General features: G+C 35.4%; 7 protein-coding genes across 10 annotated transcripts in view; 4 read left to right on the top strand and 3 right to left on the bottom strand.

The window, feature by feature from the left end:
• The window catches only part of LOC119634103 (enolase), a 3,877-nt gene extending 1,890 nt beyond the window's left edge, over nt 1–1,987 (bottom strand). The window contains exons 1-2 of the mRNA XM_038028047.1: nt 1,880–1,987; nt 1–1,054 (exon numbers count right to left, since the gene is read on the bottom strand). The exon at nt 1–1,054 is cut by the window's left edge and continues 10 nt beyond it. Of these exons, the coding sequence (XP_037883975.1) occupies nt 1–1,054; nt 1,880–1,971 (1,146 nt within the window). The 5' untranslated portion in view covers nt 1,972–1,987. The remainder of the gene's footprint in view (nt 1,055–1,879) is intronic.
• On the top strand, nt 1,482–7,503 carry LOC119634101. 4 transcript variants are annotated; one of them, XM_038028043.1, is made up of 5 exons: nt 1,482–1,581; nt 1,698–1,758; nt 3,045–3,138; nt 3,488–7,150; nt 7,206–7,503. In XM_038028043.1, exon 4 carries the CDS (start codon nt 3,495–3,497, stop codon nt 6,333–6,335), a length of 2,841 nt encoding a protein of 946 aa, XP_037883971.1. In that variant the 5' UTR covers nt 1,482–1,581; nt 1,698–1,758; nt 3,045–3,138; nt 3,488–3,494; the 3' UTR covers nt 6,336–7,150; nt 7,206–7,503. The 4 variants fall into 4 exon arrangements, with proteins under 4 accessions (XP_037883971.1, XP_037883973.1, XP_037883970.1 ...); XM_038028045.1 differs by lacking the exon at nt 3,045–3,138; XM_038028042.1 differs by lacking the exons at nt 1,482–1,581; nt 1,698–1,758 and having other exon boundaries at nt 2,939–3,138.
• Nucleotides 6,549–7,391, top strand: LOC119632918 (F-box-like/WD repeat-containing protein ebi). Its single transcript, XM_038026071.1, has 4 exons — nt 6,549–6,562; nt 6,636–6,911; nt 6,955–7,150; nt 7,206–7,391. The coding sequence occupies exons 1-4, from the start codon at nt 6,549–6,551 to the stop codon at nt 7,389–7,391; spliced, it is 672 nt and encodes a 223-aa protein (XP_037881999.1).
• A 2,108-nt stretch (nt 7,504–9,611) lies between the features above and the next one.
• Nucleotides 9,612–10,461, top strand: LOC119633827 (exosome complex component RRP40). The gene has a single exon (XM_038027601.1). The coding sequence runs from the start codon at nt 9,760–9,762 to the stop codon at nt 10,459–10,461; it is 702 nt and encodes a 233-aa protein (XP_037883529.1). The 5' UTR covers nt 9,612–9,759.
• A 110-nt stretch (nt 10,462–10,571) lies between these two features.
• LOC119633875 (dehydrogenase/reductase SDR family member 7) lies at nt 10,572–11,652 on the top strand. The gene has a single exon (XM_038027678.1). The coding sequence runs from the start codon at nt 10,606–10,608 to the stop codon at nt 11,587–11,589; it is 984 nt and encodes a 327-aa protein (XP_037883606.1). The 5' UTR covers nt 10,572–10,605; the 3' UTR covers nt 11,590–11,652.
• LOC119633877 (rRNA-processing protein UTP23 homolog) lies at nt 11,604–22,459 on the bottom strand. Its single transcript, XM_038027679.1, has 4 exons — nt 22,297–22,459; nt 12,368–12,530; nt 12,113–12,313; nt 11,604–12,056 (listed from the first exon to the last, which is right to left on the bottom strand). Exons 2-4 carry the CDS (start codon nt 12,485–12,487, stop codon nt 11,646–11,648), a joined length of 732 nt encoding a protein of 243 aa, XP_037883607.1. The 5' UTR covers nt 12,488–12,530; nt 22,297–22,459; the 3' UTR covers nt 11,604–11,645.
• Nucleotides 13,893–14,905, bottom strand: LOC119633878 (protein argonaute-2-like). The gene is made up of 2 exons (XM_038027680.1): nt 14,380–14,905; nt 13,893–14,309 (listed from the first exon to the last, which is right to left on the bottom strand). The coding sequence occupies exons 1-2, from the start codon at nt 14,599–14,601 to the stop codon at nt 14,154–14,156; spliced, it is 378 nt and encodes a 125-aa protein (XP_037883608.1). The 5' UTR covers nt 14,602–14,905; the 3' UTR covers nt 13,893–14,153.
• Nucleotides 22,460–22,588: the final 129 nt, after the last annotated feature.

The raw sequence follows: 22,588 nt of genomic DNA, 5'->3' as shown, positions 1-22,588 counted from the left end.
ACCGATTTGATTTACCTTCAGCAATAGACAATTACATGCTTTCTTTTCCACGGCAGTTTTTATACGTTTCGGATTCGTAACCGTAAGATCATCGCCAACAATTTGTATTTTAGTGTTTGCAGTAATCGTACTCCACGCGTCCCAGTGATCTTGATCGAAAGCATCCTCAATCGAAACAATGGGGAACTCATTAATGAACTCCTGATATAAAGCTAACAACTTTTCAGGGGAAAGCCATTTAGATTTATCGCTGTTCGGGTTTTTGAAATCCAAATCGTATTGACCGTCTTTGAAAAATTCGGAGGCAGCCACATCCATGCCTATTTCAATCTTACCCGTATAGCCAGCCAGTTCTATAGCATCTTTAATCAAACACAAAGCTTCCTTATTAGATTGTATGTTAGGAGCGAAGCCACCCTCATCGCCAACTGCTGTAGCATCCAAGCCAAACTTGTCGTTAATAACCTTTTTTAAGTGATGGTAAACTTCAGAACCCATTTTCATTGCTTCTGTAAAGCTGGATGCGCCAGTCGGCAAAATCATGAATTCCTGCATAGCCAGCTTATTGCCAGCATGACTACCTCCGTTAATTACATTAAAGGCAGGAACAGGCAATACAATATCTTTAATGGAGGCCAAATTGGCAATATGCTTATACAAAGGCAAACACTTCTTTGCAGCGCCAGCTTTACAGACAGCCAAGGATATGCCTAAAATGGCGTTTGCACCATATTTTGACTTGTTTTCCGTCCCGTCCAATTTAATCATGAATTCGTCAATCTTCTCTTGTTCAGTAACATCTAAATTGGCTTTGATCAACTCGGGACCTATAATTTCATTTACATGACAAACTGCTTTCAGTACACTCTTGCCATGATAATTATTTTTTTCCTTGTCGCGCAATTCCAATGCCTCATGAACACCAGTCGAAGCGCCTGAAGGTACAGCTGCCCGAAATAGACCCAATTCAGTAGAAAGATCTACTTCTACAGTCGGGTTACCACGAGAATCGAATATTTGACGAGCGTGGATTGACTTAATAGGCATGTTACTTCTGAAAGGAAAAGAACAGTGTTACAAGCATTAGTTGACTACCAAACTAATGATAGATTCTTAAAGTCAGCCTGCTTATTCTGCGACATACAAGTATGTGGGCCTCTAAAAGAATAGAATATATGCACCAGGTCTAGCAAAGCATGGCAGAGTGCCCAACTTAGTCACAAAAAAAAAAATGAACAACATAGTCCCATCGCCTTTTTTATATTTTCTGAGTGTATTTAGAAATAACCAAGAAATAACCAAAGAAAAACATTCAACTATGTGAAGCCCCACATACATTCACACTGTTTTCAGTGTAGTGTCCTTAGCGGCCTTTTAAGGTCAAGTAAAAAATAACAAAGGATAATTCAAGGGCAACTTGAAATGTTCTATCACTATCTTCGCTTACGTTCCACTCTCGACATATTAACATTTTCTTACTATGGCAATGCTTTACAAATCATATGCAAGTGCTTCTTCTTGCTTAAAAATAGTTTGATGTTCCGTGTTCGCCGACACAAGTGATTGTAGAAGAAAATATAAGTAAAATTAATTGCTTTCATAAATATTATAAAATTATTAAATTTTAAATCGTTTCCATTTTGATTCATGCTTTATTAACTGTCACTATCACTAATACTTTTGTATTGTGTACATAGCCGCGTTGACGAAGATGACCTCTAGTTAATAAAGGTCGAACAATTTTCTAGACATAACTACGTAAGTTAATAAGATTATTTTGTTATTCAGTTAGACTAATTTCCCGTGCTTGCACGCCAAATTTTAATAATCATACGCCTTTTTCTTTTTAAACCACGAGAGTTTTAAGCGTTTCACTTACTTGCTTCTAATAAACTGAAAAGATTGATATAATCCGGTTAGATGCGTACTCAACAACGACTCTTTAGCGATTGATAATGGGAGATAGCGCATTTTAGGAATATTTCTTAACATATGTACTGCGTTGTTGTTGTTGCGTTTTCACTTTGTCGATTTTATGTTAAAGTATGAGTGCTTCTGCCAGCTCTTAGCGACAACAGTTTGCAATTTTGTTAGAGATTGAAAACTTAACTAGTGCGTATATCTTTATTATTTTTCCTGATTTTTAATAATTTGGAAAAATAGCGGTTTAGCAGAGGTAAATTGCCGATATACATTCTGAGAAAAAACTTGTTTACTTAGTTCAAATGTTTTTTCTTGGTTTGAAAACTTTAATGCCGATTTTTTTATACAGTGGTAAACGACCTTGTGACAAGGTGACGAAGAGGAACTAAATGAAATTGTTCTTTATCATTCATAAAATGGATATTCATGATTATAGGGCTCAAAGAAAAACTCGAGTCAAAGCTTTGCATATAAATTCGATGAATTTATTTCATAGTAATAATATTAGAAAAGATTCAAGCATCTATCAAAATTCTTTTACATGGAGCTATTCTTTTGGTTTATAGTTTCCTCATTACAAACTTAGTTCAAATTGTTGCACTAATTTTTATTTTATATAGATCTGGCAGTATCACGTTTTTTGCTTATTAATTTTGCTTTAAATCCGTCTGATAAAAGGTACTCTGCTCAATGATTTACAAGCTGCTTCATTGAAGTGGCTGGAGTGTTTGTGTGGAAATAACAAGGATGACATGCTACATATAAATAGGAAAAAATCTATGATATGTTGCAAACAAACGCCATTACGGAATATGTTTTTTTTTTATATTTAGTGCTACTATTTGATTTAAAAACATAAATTGCGTACATAATAACATGATAACCTTTAGTTACCACGAAATTCATTAAATGTGTTATTCTCATTGTAAGTAATTGAAAATTCCCTGCTATTTAAAATATTTTAGAGATATCATTGTTTTGTTTTTAATATCTTTAAAAATTTCATTTTATAAACGGCAATCCTATGAAAATTGCAACTATGTATTCTCGTCGGTGACCTGCAAGCCGTGAAAGGAAAATTCGAATTAAGTGTTTTTTTTAATTTTTCGTTTTTATTACAGTTGTCATATACCATTAGTTGAGAGGTGATTAGTCTATAGAGCAGGGCGCGAAGCAGATCGAAACAAAAGGAAATATTTCCTATCAGAAGAATTGGTAAGAAGTTCATGTTTCACACAAATGTTAGGTAAAGCAATATAAAAGTTTAGAAATTATATTACGTACGACCTACACAAGTTGATATTTAAATTGTATCATTTTAATTGTGTATTTTAGTGAACTAATAATTGTTTGTTTGAATTGTTTGCTCTCTTGATTGCTTAGTTTGATTCTCTTTCTTCGCGTTTATTTGCATGCACATTGTAATTCACACACAGATGATGTCCCAAATATTTCGAAAAAAAGTTTTCGTTTTCTACTGTGCGTGCCAAACCGCTGAAAACGAAAGCGAAACTTAAGTTTTTCATAACTAATATCTTATTTTTCTTCGACTTGATGCTGCTAGCTTCCAAATGGATCCCAATGTGCCAAAAATGGTTTCCCAGGGTACGTGCACTACTAGCAAACAAAAAATTGACAACTATAGCCAAACAACCTTAACACGAGCACCGCAAATCATTGATAGAGAAATACAAGTTAACTTATCATCCTCGAGTTCCACACAAGGTGAAATTGAAACCCAGTCTAGTTTCGAATACAGCAAGTCTAGACCAATCAAGCCGTTAGCAACTTCACAAGCTAAATCTAATTTACAAACATCGAATGGGCAAATAAAAATGCAACCACAGCATGATTTTGTAGTGAGCTTAACTGATCTAGTACAGCGCAAAATACTTACGGAGAAGAACGGCCAGCATTCTAATAACCTTCCAAAAATACAAAAATTGCGAACTACGCTTCTAGACACTCTTGAAGGAAGCAAAGAAAATATCTCCCAATCCTCTACAAAAAGCTCGAGTAATTCTTTGCCCGATTCGCAAAATGCACCTGAATTAGATTTGGGTGTACAATTAATATGTTCATTGATCAATGCGAAAAGAGTCACACAAATCGAGAGAAATGAACTGCTACGTGAGATTATTAAACGTATTATGTATTTAAGCGGCGTTGGTGCACTGCCGAGCTCGGGAAATAATACTTTTTTTGGATCACGCAGCAGTGTTAGTGCTGATTCGTCCAGAGAACAATTGCAACGAGCAAAAGCTACAAATATATTATATGGGCAAAGATCACAAAGTTCGACTTATACATCGGAGACCGGGAAATCAATTTCAGTACACGGCTACGAATCACTGCCAAGAGTTTCGAAACCAAAAAAGCAGGTGTCTACTAATTCAGATAAAAAAGCCGAAGTGTTAAAAGCGACGCCGTCCACAAAAGAAAGAGCGTCCACGTTGAAATCCGCATCAACAAGAATAACAGAGTCTAGTACTGGGACCTCAAGTGAATTGGCTTTGAATACGTACAACTACAATGGAAAAAATACTAAAAGAGAAAAAGGTGGTTCCGACAGCGATTCATCAAAAAACCTTAGTGAACACAAAGTAAGACGTTCATCGGAGCAATTAAACACTGTAAATATGCATCGTAATTCGCAGCCAGATCTTGCGTACCCAAATATGCGCGAATGGCTAGATCCAATGACACAAGCTGAGGTGGAATATGAAAGGAAGCAGCGAAGTGAACAGCTAAACTGGATTGAAAAGGAAATACAACGGTTAGAGTGTTTAAAACAATTGCTGCTACACCAGAATAGTTCCCCAATAGAAAGTAGTACTACATCAGAAAGTACAGGCAATCACCTAAAAAGAAAAGTAGCCGCAGAAGTTCAACACTCATCGGAGAATGTGTACGATACTGTTGATACGGAAATTTATGCGAAAAGTGATGCGAATTCGGACAAATCACCAGAAAGGGCAGACAAAGACAAAATTCACGATATCGAAGTTATAATCGAGGAATCGAATGAAGACGTAGTCAATTTGAATGATAATCTAAAAAGGACCAGAGAAAGGCGAAAGGAAACTCAATTAATATATAAAAAAAGCTTAGACGATATGACTACAAATCAACGATTCTCGTTTAAACCACGTTTTCGCAGCACACATGAGACTATAACCATTAACGAAGAGCAATTATTGGGTGATAGTGATAATAATGGCCATAAAAATAGGCATCGAAAAAAAATGGAGACTCCTCCACTAACCCGTAAGATTACCGCTGACAATAGTTTGCGTGATCTAATATTGCAACGTAAACAAAAATTTATAGAGCTGTACAAAAATAAACGCCACCACCCGTATGAAACTTTGAAAATGCAACAAAAAGAAGGAGAACACAAGCAGGTGTATAAGCTCCCTCGTCCACAACTCACATCGGGTTCTCCATTACCTAGCAGCTATAGCCGAAAATCCTCACATTTGAGAGAAGTTCCATCAACAACTGCTTCCAAACTGACACATGTTATCTACACTTCAGCAGCTGTTCATACCAGTAGCCAACAACTGAAAAAAACTGAGCACCAGGACACGACTACAACAACAACTACTTCGTCAGTGTCCCTGTTTTGCATCTCTTCTGATATGTCTGTGCCTATGAGCTCAGAACATTCTTCTTCGACACCTATAACCGGTGCAAGAATACAAACCACCGGCACGATGTTACGTTCATATCCTATTTACGGTCCACAGTGTTGCGATTGTTTACAATCTAAACGCCTCGCTTGCACCCACTGGACTAAGACTTGTCCCAGTATCACTAGTGCACAGATAAAACCCAAAGGCATTGCTTACGTAATCGAATTCGATGATACCGAGAAACCTGACAATGCTGATAAAGAGCAAGGACCGTCGGAAAACCCTTCAGAAACAAGTGTAGGGCTGCCACAATCGACAACCACTTACGTAACAAACAACATAAAATCAATTAGCAAGGACAAACTGGGACATCAGACAACGCTGCAGGAACATTTGGAAAATTCTCATCCCACTTTCTTACGGCGTTCTAAAGAACGCGAAGGTCTACTTAAAGCAAGGCAAACAGTGCGTGTGGAACGCCAACGTCAACTAAAACAAATAATAGATAACGCAAGCTTCCACTCATTAGAAGAACGTATTAAGCGTTTACCGCCGGCACCGATCGAAAAGTTACGCGTCGTAAATACTAAGGAGATGAAAGCTTTGACGAGCAAACGTTTCGCTAAACTACCTGAAGTAGTAGAAAAACGCAGACGTGAACGGGAAGAGAAAGATCGACGTAATAATCGAATTATAAGGCATTTATTTAATCAGCGTTTACAGCAACGCGTCCTTCGCGGAAAAACTTCTTTAAGTCACTGCAAAACGGTTATTTAGTATAAATGTATCGAACAGATTATGCCAAAAGGAATCAGGGAGTCACATTGTGTGACATCTACATTTTTAAACAAATTTATAACCTTTCTAATTTATTTCTACATCTGTTTTGTGCTATTTAAACAAATAAAGTAAAACTGTACTGTCGAAGTGTGTCTTTCCTCGCATTAGATTGCACACTCTCTACACCTGTAAGACAATAGCAGATAATTCATGGAAGTCCCATTGTAGGGAAATTTGCAACTATTACAATGAATGTTAAGCCTACAGCCTTACATGCTAACATGTAATTAATAATAGTGGTGCTACCGCAAGTGGTACTGCTACAACAAGTGCGGAGACAAGGGAAACTGATGGTGGTACAAATAGTGCGACTGCAGGATCTGCAAATGCATCGAGCAGTGCCGCTGCCAGCACTACTTCCGCAACTACTGCCGCCACAACAACTGGAGAAGATACCAAGAAACCTGCAGCTTGTCAGACAACTGCTGCCGGCCCGACAACGGCGGTGGATGATGCAACATCATCTTCTTCAAACAACGGGAATCTTCAAGTGAGGCAACATCTGGAGTTGCGGTTATTAGTGCACCTAATTCCTCAAGCATTGTTACACCAATAGCCCCAGCACCGAATACTACCGCTGCTGCAACCACAGGCTCTACGCCAACAACCGCGGTTCTGGCGATAGCACAGCACGCATTTGGGATATGTCTGATACCGGAAATTCGCCTAATCAGTTAGTTTTAAGGCATTGTGTACAGAAAGGTGGTGCGGAGGTGCCAAGCAACAAGGATGTCAGGTCATTGGATTGGAATGTAAGTAAACTAGCAAGGTAACGGAATATAAAAGTTTATGATATTCTCTTTAAAGTGCGATGGTACTCTATTGGCTACCGTCAGCTATGACGGCTTTGCTCGGATTTGGAAAACGGATGGACATTTGGCTTCTACTTTGGGTCAACATAAGCGGCCTATTTTTGCTCTCAAATGGAACAAAAGGGGAAACTATATACTTTCCGCCGGCGTGGATAAGACTACTATCAGAAGCGTTTTATAATGTGGATTATATCCCGTGGTGTTCGCAATCGTAATCTGCTTGTTGGCGCCATATTACATATAAACCGCTCCAATAAGCCCTGGCTTACCCTAATAATAAAAAAAAAAAAGAATCCCTAATAATGAAATTGTGGATCCAAGTGTTGAAATTATATTTCAAGTTGTGTAGGCATCAGGATAATCACAATGGAAAGTGTATTGAATATATGTTTAAACCAAATATACAAGGACGATAAGGTCGATATTGCTGCGAGCTCAACGTCTCTTATGTTTATTTTATAACCATCGCATTAATTATTATCTTCGGCTGATTTCTTAACTTATGATCTTGTTTCAAATCATGCTAAAACTCAACACTGTATGATTAGTGCCGCCAATGCAGAGTTTTCTTCTTCGCGAGCAAACATTTCCTTTCCTATGCAATGAAATTGGAAGCAAGGAAACGGCATTTCCGAAGATTAACAAATCATACTTGCCGTGCTCATCATCATGCAGTAGCGCAATAGAATTATAATTATTTAGTAAATTTATGAAAAATAAATTATTTTATTTACTGTCTTTCTAATTTAACTCGAAGCATCATCTTTCTTATCATCATCATCATCCCCCTCTCTGTGTTGCAAGACCCCACAGATATATAAAGGGCGTTTCACTGTGTTAATTTTGAATAAGTGATCATTACATCTCGTGTAATTAAACATCAACATGTCAGTAAGGCAAATAATGTCACATCTAAGTCCGCAATTGATAAATTAAGGAGCTTTATTTATTTGTGGAAATAAAGAGTATAAATGAAACGGAAATGTGGACGCTAATATAAAATCCGCTTTGCTTTACAAATTTAATTCTACATTTTTATTTTTTCTTTATTTCATTTAATTTACCTAAGATTAAACTAGTTGTATATCGGAACTAAATGGGGACGAAAAATAAATCACAAGTAATCATAATATACTAAGAGGGACACATGTCTCTCAGTGCTTACAAACAATTTTAAACAATTAAAAATCATGACGTGATAATTCTGGGAAATTACGAGAACCAATTACTAGATGTAAACGCTATCTTTACAGAATCCCTTAAATATTAATTCGTACAATATTACAATTATAGCAACCATATGTTATAATGTTAATCGTAAAAGAATTCTAAATTTTTGTTAATAAAAGATATTTTAGTAACCACGCACCTGAAACTCAACTTTGTATTATTGAAAAACGAAAGCTAAATTTTTTATATGTGATTCACCCTAGTAAAAATTTTTTTATTAATATAAATGATTCTCGGCGAAAAGTAAAGCGGATTCTCACATATAAAAACAATAATGAGATATCGGCGAGAATAAATAATTATAGAGTACTCTTTACTTTTAGTAGTTAGAGTAAAGACTATCAAAAGCGCCATGAGGAATGGGTTCTACATAAGCTCTTTCTTTTTTATATTATTTTTTGTTACGTAAGCTTACTTCGCGTCTTATTAGATAAACAACTCTAGACCGTGGTTTGCTTTCAATTTCGATCATTTCTTTGTCTTGCGTATTATTAAAAAAAGGTATTAGGCTACATTGCGGTTGCATGTACATATATGTAACCATAAGTTTCATTTCTACTCCTTGCGGATATGTTGTCAAGGACTGAACATATTATTATTATTATTACTATTATTATTTTAATTTTAGACTAATGAATTGAATTCTTAGACTAAAAAAAGAGACATTGAGCACTAGCAACACAGGCTATCGGCTCAGGACTGAACATAATTCCTGTCATTACATATATTCTTCTTTTTAAATTTCTTTTAGATTAATATTTAATGTTTAAATCATTACTTCAAACTAATCGAGATTATCTACAATGTGACAGGAGTCGATAAACGCTGTTGTTGTTGATGTTAATTAACTTAATTAAGCTAGCGATGCGTTTCAATATTAATTATCCTGACGTATGAAAAGTGTCAACGGAAATTTTTATCAGCTATTCTTTAGTCTTTGCAGCAGAATAATTGTTTTTAGTTATTATTCCAAAATTTCAACGTACGGTATATGTATATTTATTTTTTTACATAAAAAATCACCTGACTTCGTAGTCTTGACAAAGACTGTTTAAGGCTCTACGATCTGTAAATCCTGATAAGCATGCAAAGTTTTATTGTGTTTTCGACCTTAATTTTAAGCATTTACACTATATTTTTGTGTTTAGAAACTTGGCAGTCTGCATTTTTCTTTGTTTGTTGTCTCTCACGTGCGTTTTCGCAATTTATCGCTTCTACTCTAATCAAATAAGGAGAAATTATAAACAAAAATAAACAATATACGAATAGTTTTCAAATAAAAAAGTATAAATTTAAGCAAGTAGAACTGAGAAGACGTGATGACTGATATAGTGATAGTGATGCCTGGTGACCGGATACAAGCTGCGGAGGAGATGGCTGCTACGGGGAAAAAAGTCATTTTGGGTCCCGGGCTTCGACGAGTTGATGATAAACAAGTGACGGCTTGTAAAGCCGGTAAATTGCATTTCAAAGAACCCAATACTTTTTGGGTCGACAGCTATCAGAGACGTTACGTACCTGTGCGTAGTGAGCTGGTTATTGGTGTTGTCACTGCCAAAGCGGGTGATTTGTTCAGAGTCGACATAGGCGCTCCGGAACAAGCTTCTTTATCTTACCTAGCTTTCGAGCAAGCTACTAAGAAGAACAGACCCGATGTCAATGTAGGGGATTTACTTTATGCACGCCTAGTGGTCGCAAATAAAGATTTCGAACCCGAATTGGTGTGTGTGAATTCGTCGGGAAAAAAGGGGAAGCTGGGTGTTCTAAGCGAAGGATTCGTTTTTAATTGTAGCCTTAATTTGGTTCGCCTTATATTGCGCGAAGATTGCCCTTTGTTAAGCGCGTTGACGAAGGAAATGCCTTTTGAAGTAGCTGTCGGAATGAATGGTCGCATATGGATTAAAGCGAAAAGTGTAAAAGAGACAATAGCTGTAGGTAATGCTATATTGGCAGCTGAATTCGCTTCTAAAGAACAGATAGCAAAATTATGTGAAAATATCGGAAATATATTGTTTACCTGAACAAGCAAATTTTGATTTAAACTTTCTTTTACGCATAGAACTTTGAATTTGGCAGTACCGTACATGCTAAACTGTCAATATTTTTTTTCTGTACTTTGCTCGTTTACCTTTAGTTTAGTCATTGTGCCATTTCGAACTGCAGCTATGGGGTTTTTGGAGATTTTCGGTGGTGCTTTCCTGCTCTACTATTTCTTTTATGTGCTTCTCTGGATTTTCTTAGACTGCAATTTTGCCTTATGGTTCAAGAGTTGTTTCGGTGTTTCCATTTCTACATTGCGCGGTCAGGTGGTATGGATAACTGGAGCTTCCAGTGGCATTGGCAGGGCTTTAGCGTTGAATTTAGCTAAGCATGGAGTGAAACTGGTGCTATCGGCACGACGTTTAAACTTGCTGGAAGAAGTAAAGGAGGATTGTCTGTTCGATTCATGTGGCCTGTTGTCCACAAAAGATGTGTTGATATTGCCAATGGATATACTAAAGTTGGAAGAACATGAGAAACATTTTAAAAAGGTTCTGGATCATTTCGGGCGATTGGATATTTTGGTGAATAATGCGGGTCGATCGCAACGCGCAAATTGGGAAGAAATCCATACGCAAGTAGATCGCGATTTATTCGAATTGGATGTATTTTCTGTGTTGCATTTGTCCCGCGTTGTAGTTCGCTATTTTTTGGAACAAAATGGTGGTCACGGTCACGTTGCTATTACCTCCAGTGTGGCCGGCTTGGCTTATGTTCCATCCTCAGCCACCTATTGTGCCGCTAAACATGCGGTGAATGCTTACTTCGGGTGTTTGGTCGTTGAACAACCTTCTATCAATGTTACAGTTTTCAATCCTGGACCGGTAGCTACGGAATTTCTACTAGAAGCTTTTACAAACAAGCCTGATGAAAAAGTGGGCAAATCAATACAAAATCGTCATCGTTTAACAGCGGAGAGGTGCGGCTTTTTGTTTGCAGTTGCTTTAGCCAACAAAATAGAGCTTTCCTGGTGTGGTCGCTTCCCCGTTAATATGTTAGTCTACATATCTAGGCACAGCCTATTATTGAATGCCGTAAGATATTTACTGACTAAAAAGACTTTACAAAAAATCAGAGAAGGGAACACCTTGCAAAAGCAAAATGAGTGATACGAGTCGCTGCAGCCATATGTGCATTTTCTCATAAATTTTATTAAAATACTCTGTTAACTATCTCTTATAATTTCTTTAACATGTCGAGGTAATTTAATCCGTTTTCTTCTAGCTTTCATCGGCGGTTTGCTGCTATTTGCTAACGTTTGTATATTATTAGTTAATTGCTTTTTACTTTTTCTGCAGGACAGGGGATTGGGGTTTTTGGGACTCCTACGTTTCGATTTAGGTTTCTCCTCTGTTGAGCTTATTCCATTTTGGGATTTGAGACTTTCAATTTTTTCGATATCAATACTCAACATATTTTTCGATTTTTTTTGAACCCATTTTTTGGAGGCTTGCGAAGGTGTTTCTAGTGTTGGTGTTGCCTTGTGTAAATATAGTAAACAACGTCCAGGTACTTTACGTAAGCTGGATTGTAATACCTTATCTTGCGAAGCCACAATATAGCGAGAGTCTTTAGTCTGAAATATAAATATAATTAAACAAATTTCTAATTCAACACAATTTTAATGCCAACCATTTGTTTTATACATTCGCACGCAGCGATCGGATTTCCTTCATGACCACATTTGTGCACAAGGAATTTCTTGACAATCTGCGTAGCTCCAACTAGAGGAGGGCCCAAAGATTCCGCTTCCAAAATTATGCATTGTGTAGTCAACAGTTTTACTTGCACTTGAAAATACTTTCGTATTTGCTCCTCTACTATTACTTTATTCTAAAAGAAGTAGACAATTTTTTTTTCTTTTGTCGGAACAATTTTATGGTTTACCTTTAATGCGGCTTGACAGAATGTTGCATCTACTAAAACTTGGTATGGTTCCCGATAGTTATAGTGAGCGCTGAAAAAAGCTAACGTTTTATTCAATTTTTTATACCGCGTTATCTTCATATTGAGTTAAAAAACCAGCAAAATAAGTCCACATGTTATTATCCTAGCAAAAGAAGTTGCCAAATTTATACATTTATTTTAGATAATTTGAGTAGATGAAAAATAGTCTATTAAAGCTGGCAGCGTCGCAAATAAAATTTTAAGCTGAGAGGAATATCATATGGATAAAGCGTTAGTTGATTAAACAAAAGCAACTTTATTTCATAATTTCGAGGGAAATCTTTCCTAGCGGGAAATTGAAATTTAAACCACAGCTATGAAAAAAAATTTTTCTATAACTCAACTTTTAAATAGCCGTCTGAAGATAATAATGATGTTGATGTTTTTTTATGAAAACTTACTTAAAGTATTTGGCATTGCGCAGAATTTCTCAACGATTGAGAACGAATATGCGCTTATTCTCAAAAGCGGCACAATACATGCAAAATTCTTGATAATTGTATACGCTTATTCTTGAAAAACGGCACAATACATGTAAAGCAATTTATTCAAACATTCTCTATTGTATGGAATTTTTATTTTCTCAGATGGTTTGAATTTGCTGCTTTTTTACAAAGACCTGTTGAATGATTGAGAACGAATAAGCGCATAAATAAGGACTTTATTTAGATTTTTGAAAAGTTAATTTAATAATCTTTGAATATATCAGCGCATCTTTCGATCTATTCATCTCACGATGATGAGGATCCCCTGAGATATCATACGGTGTCGTCAACCATTTTCCTACTCCATAAAAAGACACAAACCGTTGCTGCAATGCTTCCTGGATTATTTAATAACATTTTATTTGTGTTTCATAGAATTAAATTTTTTATAATCTTTATTTTACAAGTTCAAATCTAAAATACTTTTTTTTTGGATTTTTTCCGTTTTGAAAGAAAATTTATTTCAACCATTAGCCGTTTTGTTTCACTTAAAATTTATTTAATTGGAAGTGAATTTATAGTGGTTGTTTTACGATAGTCATCAAAAGGCGAGCCTCACTTATCTATCATGTAGCAGGCAAAGCTTTCATGTACATAAGCACGTAATTTCAAGAAATTGTCATCGCACATCTTGAGGCGCTTTTATGTTGGCCCCTTCCTTTTTCGTTAACGTAACAGGGGTTAGTTAACAATTTATCAATTTCCGCCGTAACTTGCGTGAATAGCCTCCTATTTCTCATTACTGACATATCAGTACAAGCACGGGATACAGTTTTTTCCTTAATGCACTGTGTCAAAATACCCACTCTAAGTTCTGTTTTTGTTTTATCATAGAATAGGACGCACCGTAGCTTATTACAACGACAACCTATTATGAAAGTAAAACGAAAAGAAAACAATAGGAGAACTGAAACAGCTATCCACAAATGACACTTACTAGGGCATAACCCTTCCTTGCAAAACCTTCTAACGTGCTCTCGATATAGTGAAAATCCGTTACTTCACATTGATGATAGAAAATTCATTCATAGTTACAGTCTTTTTGAATTCCATTACTACGTGCACATTAATCGATGCTCTACCTTTGGTCTCGTAAATTATTGCCCACTTGTGACTTGGTTGGGCGTTGACAGTCTCTAAGAACTTTGCATTTGTCACTTGCCAGGCGCCTTCACATGGACGCACGATTTTGCCGCCGCAGTACTCTAAATCCGGCGGTGACAAAAGACGGAAATGTTTTTTTATAAAATTACTACCCAACTGAACGCCGAAAGCCCGAATGGACTTTGGCTATGACAAAAATGCGCCAATAAGTTAATTATTTTATTTTTCCGCTCGTCTGTAGATGTGGCAGCATACTTGATCATTTTTGTGACTTGTATACTGCCATCCTTACGCTTTTTTCATTAGGTATTGATAACAAAAAAAATCACGAAAGGTCTTACGGAATCGGGAACCGTTACTTACGTTTAGGACTTGATTTTCGGTTACAGAGCAGAACTCCATTGGTAGCGATATTTCGCGTTTTTTTGTACGTGTTGTAATGCAATTCAATGACGGATATTGCAGCAAGCAGCCCTTTGCCGCAAAGTAATCTTTTACTGTCGTTTCTTTGCCATCATCCGTTCTAAACGTAATATACAACTGTGAAGTAAGGCAAAACGCGAATGATTCAAAGGTGGTTACCATACGGAAAACAACAGCGGTACTAGGGGCGGTACTACGGGATCTGTAGTGTTACAATTTTTACATAACTGTTTCTAGAACAGGAAACTAATCCTTTGGTATGCAAAAAAAAAAAAAACACAAACGAAAAAAAAATCTGCAAACTTGCTCTTCAAAATGATCTTTTCAATAATGAAATAAAGTAAGGTTTCAAAAAAAATGTCTCCTAAGGCCGAATATTGTTTGTGAGCGTCAAAACAGATAGTTTCGGTCGGTTAACCAATACTCGATCGATCATTGGAAAGAGAATATAAATTTCGCATTCTTTTTTCCTACGTAAACTTATTCGCATATTAGCACGCGATATTTTTTATAATTAAGAAATTTAAAAAAAAAAAAATGTAAACAGAACACATGTGCATTAAAATTAAAGATCTTCTGCATTGCATTTAAATTGTGGTAATTAAAAAATATTTTATATTTGTAGTAAATTATATATGAATGAATTTCTCGCCAGCGTACGCGACTTGAGTCAGGTAAAATTTTTGAAATGTACACAATAAAATAACCAAGTACAACAGCTGAACAAATATCGTCGTCGCAGAATCGTCATAAGGCGAACATCAAATAGTCCGTCAGAATTCAAACTTTTTTTCCAAATTCGCACTCTATAGAGAATTTGGAATACAAATTCAATTCTATATATATATATATTTATATATATATATATCTGTTGCATATAGAATTATGTCAATATTGTATAAATGGGTAAATGATGCTAGGTTTTTGCTTTGTGGATAAAAAAGCACTTGTGTCAAAGTAAGTAAAAACTGTGTTTTATTTAAAAAAAAAAGAAAAAAAAACGAAGATGAAATTTTTGGGAGGCGTAAACAAAACGCATGAAAAGAAAACTAGAATCAAATAGAGTACAGTTTGGCTTGCAACAAGACATATTTAATTAAAAAAACCATAAAAAATTTATATTAAAACGTTACTTAGCGAATTGTTTTTTTCCTTAACGTTTTGCTGAAATTAATTTTAATTTTAAAACCATATGTTTTACGAAAGTGAAGTCGAGTTAGAAATGGTAATTGTGGGCATTGATCATCTATCGATCCGTTAGTTAAGCAGCTTTCATTTGTAGGCCGTAAGCCACTTATTTAGATTTACATTATGTACGGGTTTCATTTTTCGATATTTATTTCGAAAAAGTAACAAATAGCAAATTTGACGTTTGTTTGTTCACATACAACCAATATGATAGAAGGGAAAATTGAAATAAAGTCCGACTTATTAATTTTCACAAAGCTTATCTGAAAGCGGCTATGTTCCTTATATCTCTTATATCTCATCATTTATTCCGCTCAATTGAAAACTCGTACTGATGAATAGCTAATCCAAACTATTTTCAAAAGAAATCATCCTTGGGCCAAAAATTGTTAATGCACAACTTGTCACCGAAATATCTCAAAAATTATGACCTGTGGATTGAGAGAAGATCAGCCGGATACATGGACGGCCAAGAACACAAGACATGGATGGATGGGTCACTTTAAGTCGTTGCTGTGCATATTACGTACAACTTATAAACTTGCAAATTTTACACAAATTTAATACGCCTTGTACGGCAAGTGGCGTGTTTGACTTGAACTACTCACAGTGCAATGAGAAAAGAATTTACCATCAGGTTATATATTGTGGCATTTCCTCGGAACGAAGCTTTGTCAATTCAGTCGCAGCTGCATCTTATATTTTAGTTCTTACTTCTCTTTGTCCCGTTAGTTTCAGTTTTTTTCTGCTAGACCTCTTGCTTCTGTTGTAGAAATGATTACATCCTAACCTTTGGATAATTTTGAGCAATTTTCTGACATCCCAAACCCTACGGCATACAATGCTTAGATTATAGTGAAAAAAAAAAAAAATAATAAATGTCTCGATATAACAAGGTCGTTTCGAACAATACGTTTTTCTTTTACTACACATATTATTCACACGGTCTATCCGCCTATGTGGCCGTGCAGGCAAAGAATGTCGACGACCAATGCAATGGTCGTGGATTCAAATCCCAACTGCGCTAGAGTTTTCAATAATCTCGATAGCCTTAGAAGCTAGAGCTTTAAGACTTTAATAATGATAATAAGTATAATATTCACACGCTCTATATTAACGCGATATATTCACTAATTCAACAACGGACAAATGATAATGATTAATACTTGTTGTTTTCATTCTCTTTTCATTACCGAATATCGTGACTATAATTGAGTTGATTTTATATGGACTTTTATGTTATAAAAGAAAAACACACGAACACACAACAACTAAACAACTAAACATTTGCATATTTCTTGCTTGTACAAATACGATGACGACGAGTTATACGCCTTTTTTCCGTAATTAACGTATTTATGCACATTTTTGTACATATTTAATCTTTGTGACGTAATAATGAATAAATTTACATGTTAAATAATTGAAATAATATCGAGCCTAATAATAAAAACAGCAATATGTTAGTACACGTTAGTCCGATATGCGTACAAAAAATTTAATTATTTTGAGAATTGTGTACTTTTTACATTCCTAGTGTAAAAAACAAGCCAAAACAAAAAAAGAAAAAATATGCAAAAAAAAAATATAAAAAAAAAACAATTAAATTATTCGATAGAATTATGCAATGATTTTAGAATTTTTAAACTGAGGGAAACGAGTTTTTGATGGAAAACGCGTTTGCTAGCTAACTAAGTCGCGTTTAATAAAATAAATAAAAAATGCCAGACCTGACCTATCCGGTATATGCAGATTTATGAACAGTTGAATTCCTTTGAAATGCAATTGTGTCTAGAAAAACACACATACACTCACATGCACCATCATCGTCTATCCGTGAGTACAACAATGTCGTGAAAACGAAATATTTCATTCATAAATTTTTGATTCGCTTTTCTTCCTATTCTTAGACGGTAGAGAAGAGAAGAGAAGAGAGTGAGTGTTTTGAATGGCGAGAGATATAAATACAGATGCTTTGTTTACTATCTTTAACGCACGCACGTGTTCTGTAGTAAGGAATGTGTATGTGTTGTCTTGTGACGTCACTATTTTCTAGTAAATTACAACTCTCATCAATGAGACAAGACATAATGTGTTTCACTAAGAATGAAGCTCTGACATTGGGATGATTACTGATTTCTTGTTCGCTGAGATATTACTCCCACAAATGTCAAATGGGTTTTTTTGTGTACTCACATTTTTGGACCACACACTTCAGTGCATCAGTAAGCAGATTCCTTATATTTCTTTCTTAAATCTATTCCGGTCTGTTTGTGTTCTTTGTACTGTGCTGTTAAATCTGAAAGTCCAATATCCCCTTACTATACGCCGATAAGAATTTGGTCAGATGCCTGAGCGTATGCAAAGGACATATCATAAAGGACATATCGTCCGCGACAAAAACTAATCAGCAGCTCGAATCCTGCTCCCGGACGGATATTCGTCCGTGCACCTCTCTTCTTCTTCGTCTTTAATTTACTTTACATTCGTGTCGAAGGGTTAGCGCCGATATTTTTAACGCGCCCATGCATGGTATTTTAGAATGAACGAAGCCTTTTGACTTGCTATAGTAATTCAATGATACGATATTTATGAAGGGTTAGATGAGTTAAAGAAATTTATTTAATAATTAACTCGAATATCTAATATACAGAGTGGGGCTTTAACATAACGAAATTGATGCTTACAGACTAACAGCACATAAGTTGAAATTGTACGACGGGAAAGTAGTTCGTACGAATGACTGTATGCGTATTGTATAGACCTGTGGATGAGTCTTCAAGCAAATGGCACACAACAGTCAATTAACATTTCTTGTTAATCGTTTGGCTCGAAGGAAGGAATTCATAGCGTGTAACATCACGATAATCGAAGAAAACTGTTGACATCGTTTTGGTTTTTCAGAGGCTTTGGCGCAGTTTTTTGGGTGTTTGCTCCTCTTGTATACGATATTCGCTCAATTGAACGATTGTTTCCAGATCGTATGCGTACATCCAGATCTCAACTCTTGGTGGACAGAACTCAGTCTTTCATAGCCATTGTAAAAATCGGGAAAAATACTTACTTTGCCGCACAAAACCAAGTGCAGCCGAAACACTAATGACGCTTATGATGGCAAACTGGACGCGGATGTCTGCAAAGCATATTCTGATATTCAATATACCCGCGCAATATCACTTGAATATTGAATATTTTACTTTTTGGCCACAGTATCGTAATGGCAAAGCATAAAGCAACGGTGTTAAAAGAAAATTTGAAAAAGTCAGCAGAGAGTATGAAAGAAAAGTGTATAAAAAGTAAAATAAAAATAATTGCAATGTTTTTTAATGCAAGTTTCGTGGAAAATGGGTCAACAGTAGGCGCTTAGAAAAAATGTATTTCTTTACTTTTCTTTTTAATAATTTATTATTTATTGATCAACCTCATCGAATTGCAATACGGACTAGTATGCGAAGCTATTACATTAAAATATCACATTATTACGAAAATCATAGGTTTGCGTTCATGAGAAGTAAACGATTTTCTAGGAAACGAAATTCTTCGACAATTCGCAGGAAAAAAAAATGTCACAGTGAGGTTAGTAGGTATCGATAATTTGCTTATAAAAGTGTAACCATTTTAGCGGAATATTTGCTTAACGGACAAGACCAGACACTCCCATTTCCAACTTATTCCCAACGTACTTATACATTCCCAACAAATAAGAACATTATAATTGGGTAAGGCCGATCTTTAGATACCTTACACCTCTCTTCGCCTGGTGCAGTTATTCACTTGAAATTGCACATTATTGTGGTGTGGTCGAAAAAGTTGACCGAAACGAAACAATTTTCAATAGCATTTATCCTCGGGCCAAAGTGTGTCACTGTACCAAATTTCATTAAAGTATTCGAGAAATTCCGACCAGTAGACGTTCATGGACAGACATTACACGGACAGACAGATGGTCAGATAATCTTAGATCATTTCAGAAAACGATTCTGAATTCATAGCTATTAAAAGAAAAAGTTCTAGTTAAGCCCTTCCGGGTGTTACATACGTTCGCACAAACTGTACCACAAGTTAATTAACAGCAATGACAATGCGTAGTAGAGTAAGAATGGTCCAGAAAGTCGGGCATGATGTTTCAAGGTCCTTTCAACCTTGCAATGCAGCTATGAGACAACCAAACATTCTTGACCGACCAAAGGAAGCGAAAAATTAATGAAATGTGATAAGAAGGGACGACAATTAGATAAGTAAATCACACTCGAGCGCAGAGCACTAGAACAAACTGAAGGTGATGTTTTTAAAGTAAGAAGCAAGGAAAACTGATTGTGCAGAATATCGGAGGAATATTGTGTTTCTTGGAAATGTGAAAATAAGCGAAATACAAAAAAAAAAAGCCCATAATATGTAGTGAAACAATTGGTCAGCGAGAATAACATGCATGGCAGGCAAGCAACATTCTTAAGGTCGTTCACTCAAAGAATAACTGAACCCAAATTAGCTGAAGAACAATCGTAATAACATAGATAAGCAGAACGTTTACTAGTTGTAATCGATAATCGATTGCAGAAACTCTACGATTAACTTAATGGATTGAAAAGAACTTATTAGTAATTTGAAAATAAACTTAATTTGTTAACTGATTACGGTTTATGGTGATTCATACTTGCTTTTAAATACAAAAATTAATTTAATAAAAAGATGCATTTACTGTATTTCTATGTTATTTGTAATTAATATACAAAACGGCTTCGCTTACATATATTTTTCTTTAGGGTTTTTCTACTTAAATTATATGATTATAATTATTAATTAGCTGTAACCTTGCACTTTGCTCAACATCTTCCTACGGGTCGCTTTGTTCGCAATATATATTCATTTTTTCATAAGAAGGCGTACTTTTTTACATGTTTTACATGTTAAACGAATAAAATTTCTGGAAAATTTACAATAAAAATTTCTATCATATATTTCAGGTATGAAACACATGAGGCATCCATCGGACACGCAATAAATTGAAGCTTGTACTCTCCTTCCTTTTACGGTAATTTACTTTAGACGACAACTTATACAAAATGATTCTCATTTTAGTATTATCTTAGGTAAATATCAGTCAAAAATTGATCCTTTCATCTTATGACTTTTAAAGATCAATCTTAAGCTAAATATTAGGCCGAACTGATATATGGATGAATATAAAGAAACCAAATAAACGAAAGTCATGTATAAGTAAAGAAAAAAGCATGTACACCTCTAGCTTAGCAGCCCACTTGGGGCCAGAGCAGATTCAAGCTATGAGTGAGTCATTAGGCCGATGCAAACGTGGAAAAGCTTGGCACACACACACACACACACACACACACAGTGAACATCATTGCTTTAATTGCGAATTAGACAAAGTTTTAAGGATTAGTAGTTACCTTAGGACCGATGTAGGCAAGGCATACATATCACCGAAAGTTGATCTGCTAGTATGGGGAGAGTCCAATATTTAGGTAAAGTGAGAAATATCGTTTAGATGACTGATACTGATTAAGTTAGCCTTAGAGAGAATTTTGACCTTTTTTTTCGTTATGAGTTATGAGTTTCATTGGAAAAGGGTGAATGCAAGGTTGTTTGGAATTGCTTCTAATCTCGGTTTTCCCAAGCTTCAGTAGCTGTAGTAGCTAACGAAATATTCCGTCAGGCCAGTGCTAGTTTTAACTTCAGTCTACTTGGTGAATGTACTTCTTGCAGCGCTTGGCTATAAAAGTATCGTTACAAGGTATGCCGCAAAATCGTTAAACTCTCGATCCATTGGAAAGTTTGAAAAAATAATATTTTGTCTATTACACGGTGGGTTTATTCGATGTAGAAACTCTTCGTTAGGGATGACCTTGCTTATATTTATCTATAGACCACGGGTTGAGTAGCTGATGAACAATGTTCAGTTTTAGTTCTTGAGTTCTCTAAGTTGCTTTCAAGTATTTGCGCGGAATGCCCAAACCATTTATCGCAAACACCTCTATGGTCCGAGAATTGAGGTAAGTTGACCTTAAGCAATACTTTTCGTGCGAGGTGTATTATTTGAGCGAAGATGAAAGTTAACATTAAGTTCTTACATTCATTACAGGAGACTGTGAATTGTCGACAAAGCAGCCATTCCCTTAGGAAACTCGGATAATTCTCAAATTTTATTAAAACTTTTACTTTTCATCTAAAAGTGTAAAAATATTGAAGAAACAAAAACAAATTCCATAGTACAATTGGAAAAAAATAGAAATGGACATATCTACCCACACAAAGATTCTTGAGTTTATTTTTAATATAATATATATCTGGAAATATATATAATTCCAGGTAAAAACCGCAGATATCAAAAATTATTCGAATAGCTGTTAAAAGAATTTCAATTTCAAAGCATTACTAAGGAATTTTAATGGGAAACAGCAACCAATGGATATTTCACAAAGAAAAATTTCATATGAAATGATTGCGTTTTTAAAAGAAGAAAAAAAAAACTTAACACTCATTTTTATTGCTATACATGCATACGTGTGTGTGTTCTGATAATATTAATATTAGATATTAGCAAAGCTCGCTAGAATATGCACCGTATTCATTTTACATTTTACATACACACATACGTACATACATACATACATATCAAAATACATTTTAGCTTAGAATAAGTTGACATACCTGTGAAATGCAAAACAAGAAAACCCGTGAAATCAGGTCACAATATATCTCTCCTTTTTCTGTTTCTTTCAACAATGTACAACTAGATCTTTTTTTCCGGAATCAGTTATTCAACTATAAAACAATGCGTTCGGAGAATGCGGAGAATCGTGCATTGATCCACTATCAACTGCTGGGTTTTGTAGAATACGGGCCTTAAGTGTACTGCTTTTAACGAAATTCCAAGCCAAGCTCAAGATACAAAAAGAAGAAAAGATAAACGTAAGAGAGCAATATACCGTTAGCTCTTTAA

Source organism: Glossina fuscipes, unplaced genomic scaffold (genome assembly GCF_014805625.2).
Source record: "Glossina fuscipes isolate IAEA_lab_2018 unplaced genomic scaffold, Yale_Gfus_2 2, whole genome shotgun sequence".
Classification (NCBI taxonomy): domain Eukaryota; kingdom Metazoa; phylum Arthropoda; class Insecta; order Diptera; family Glossinidae; genus Glossina; species Glossina fuscipes.
The sequence above is the reverse complement of the archived record's forward strand: the minus strand, read 5'-3'. Positions and strand labels throughout refer to the sequence as shown.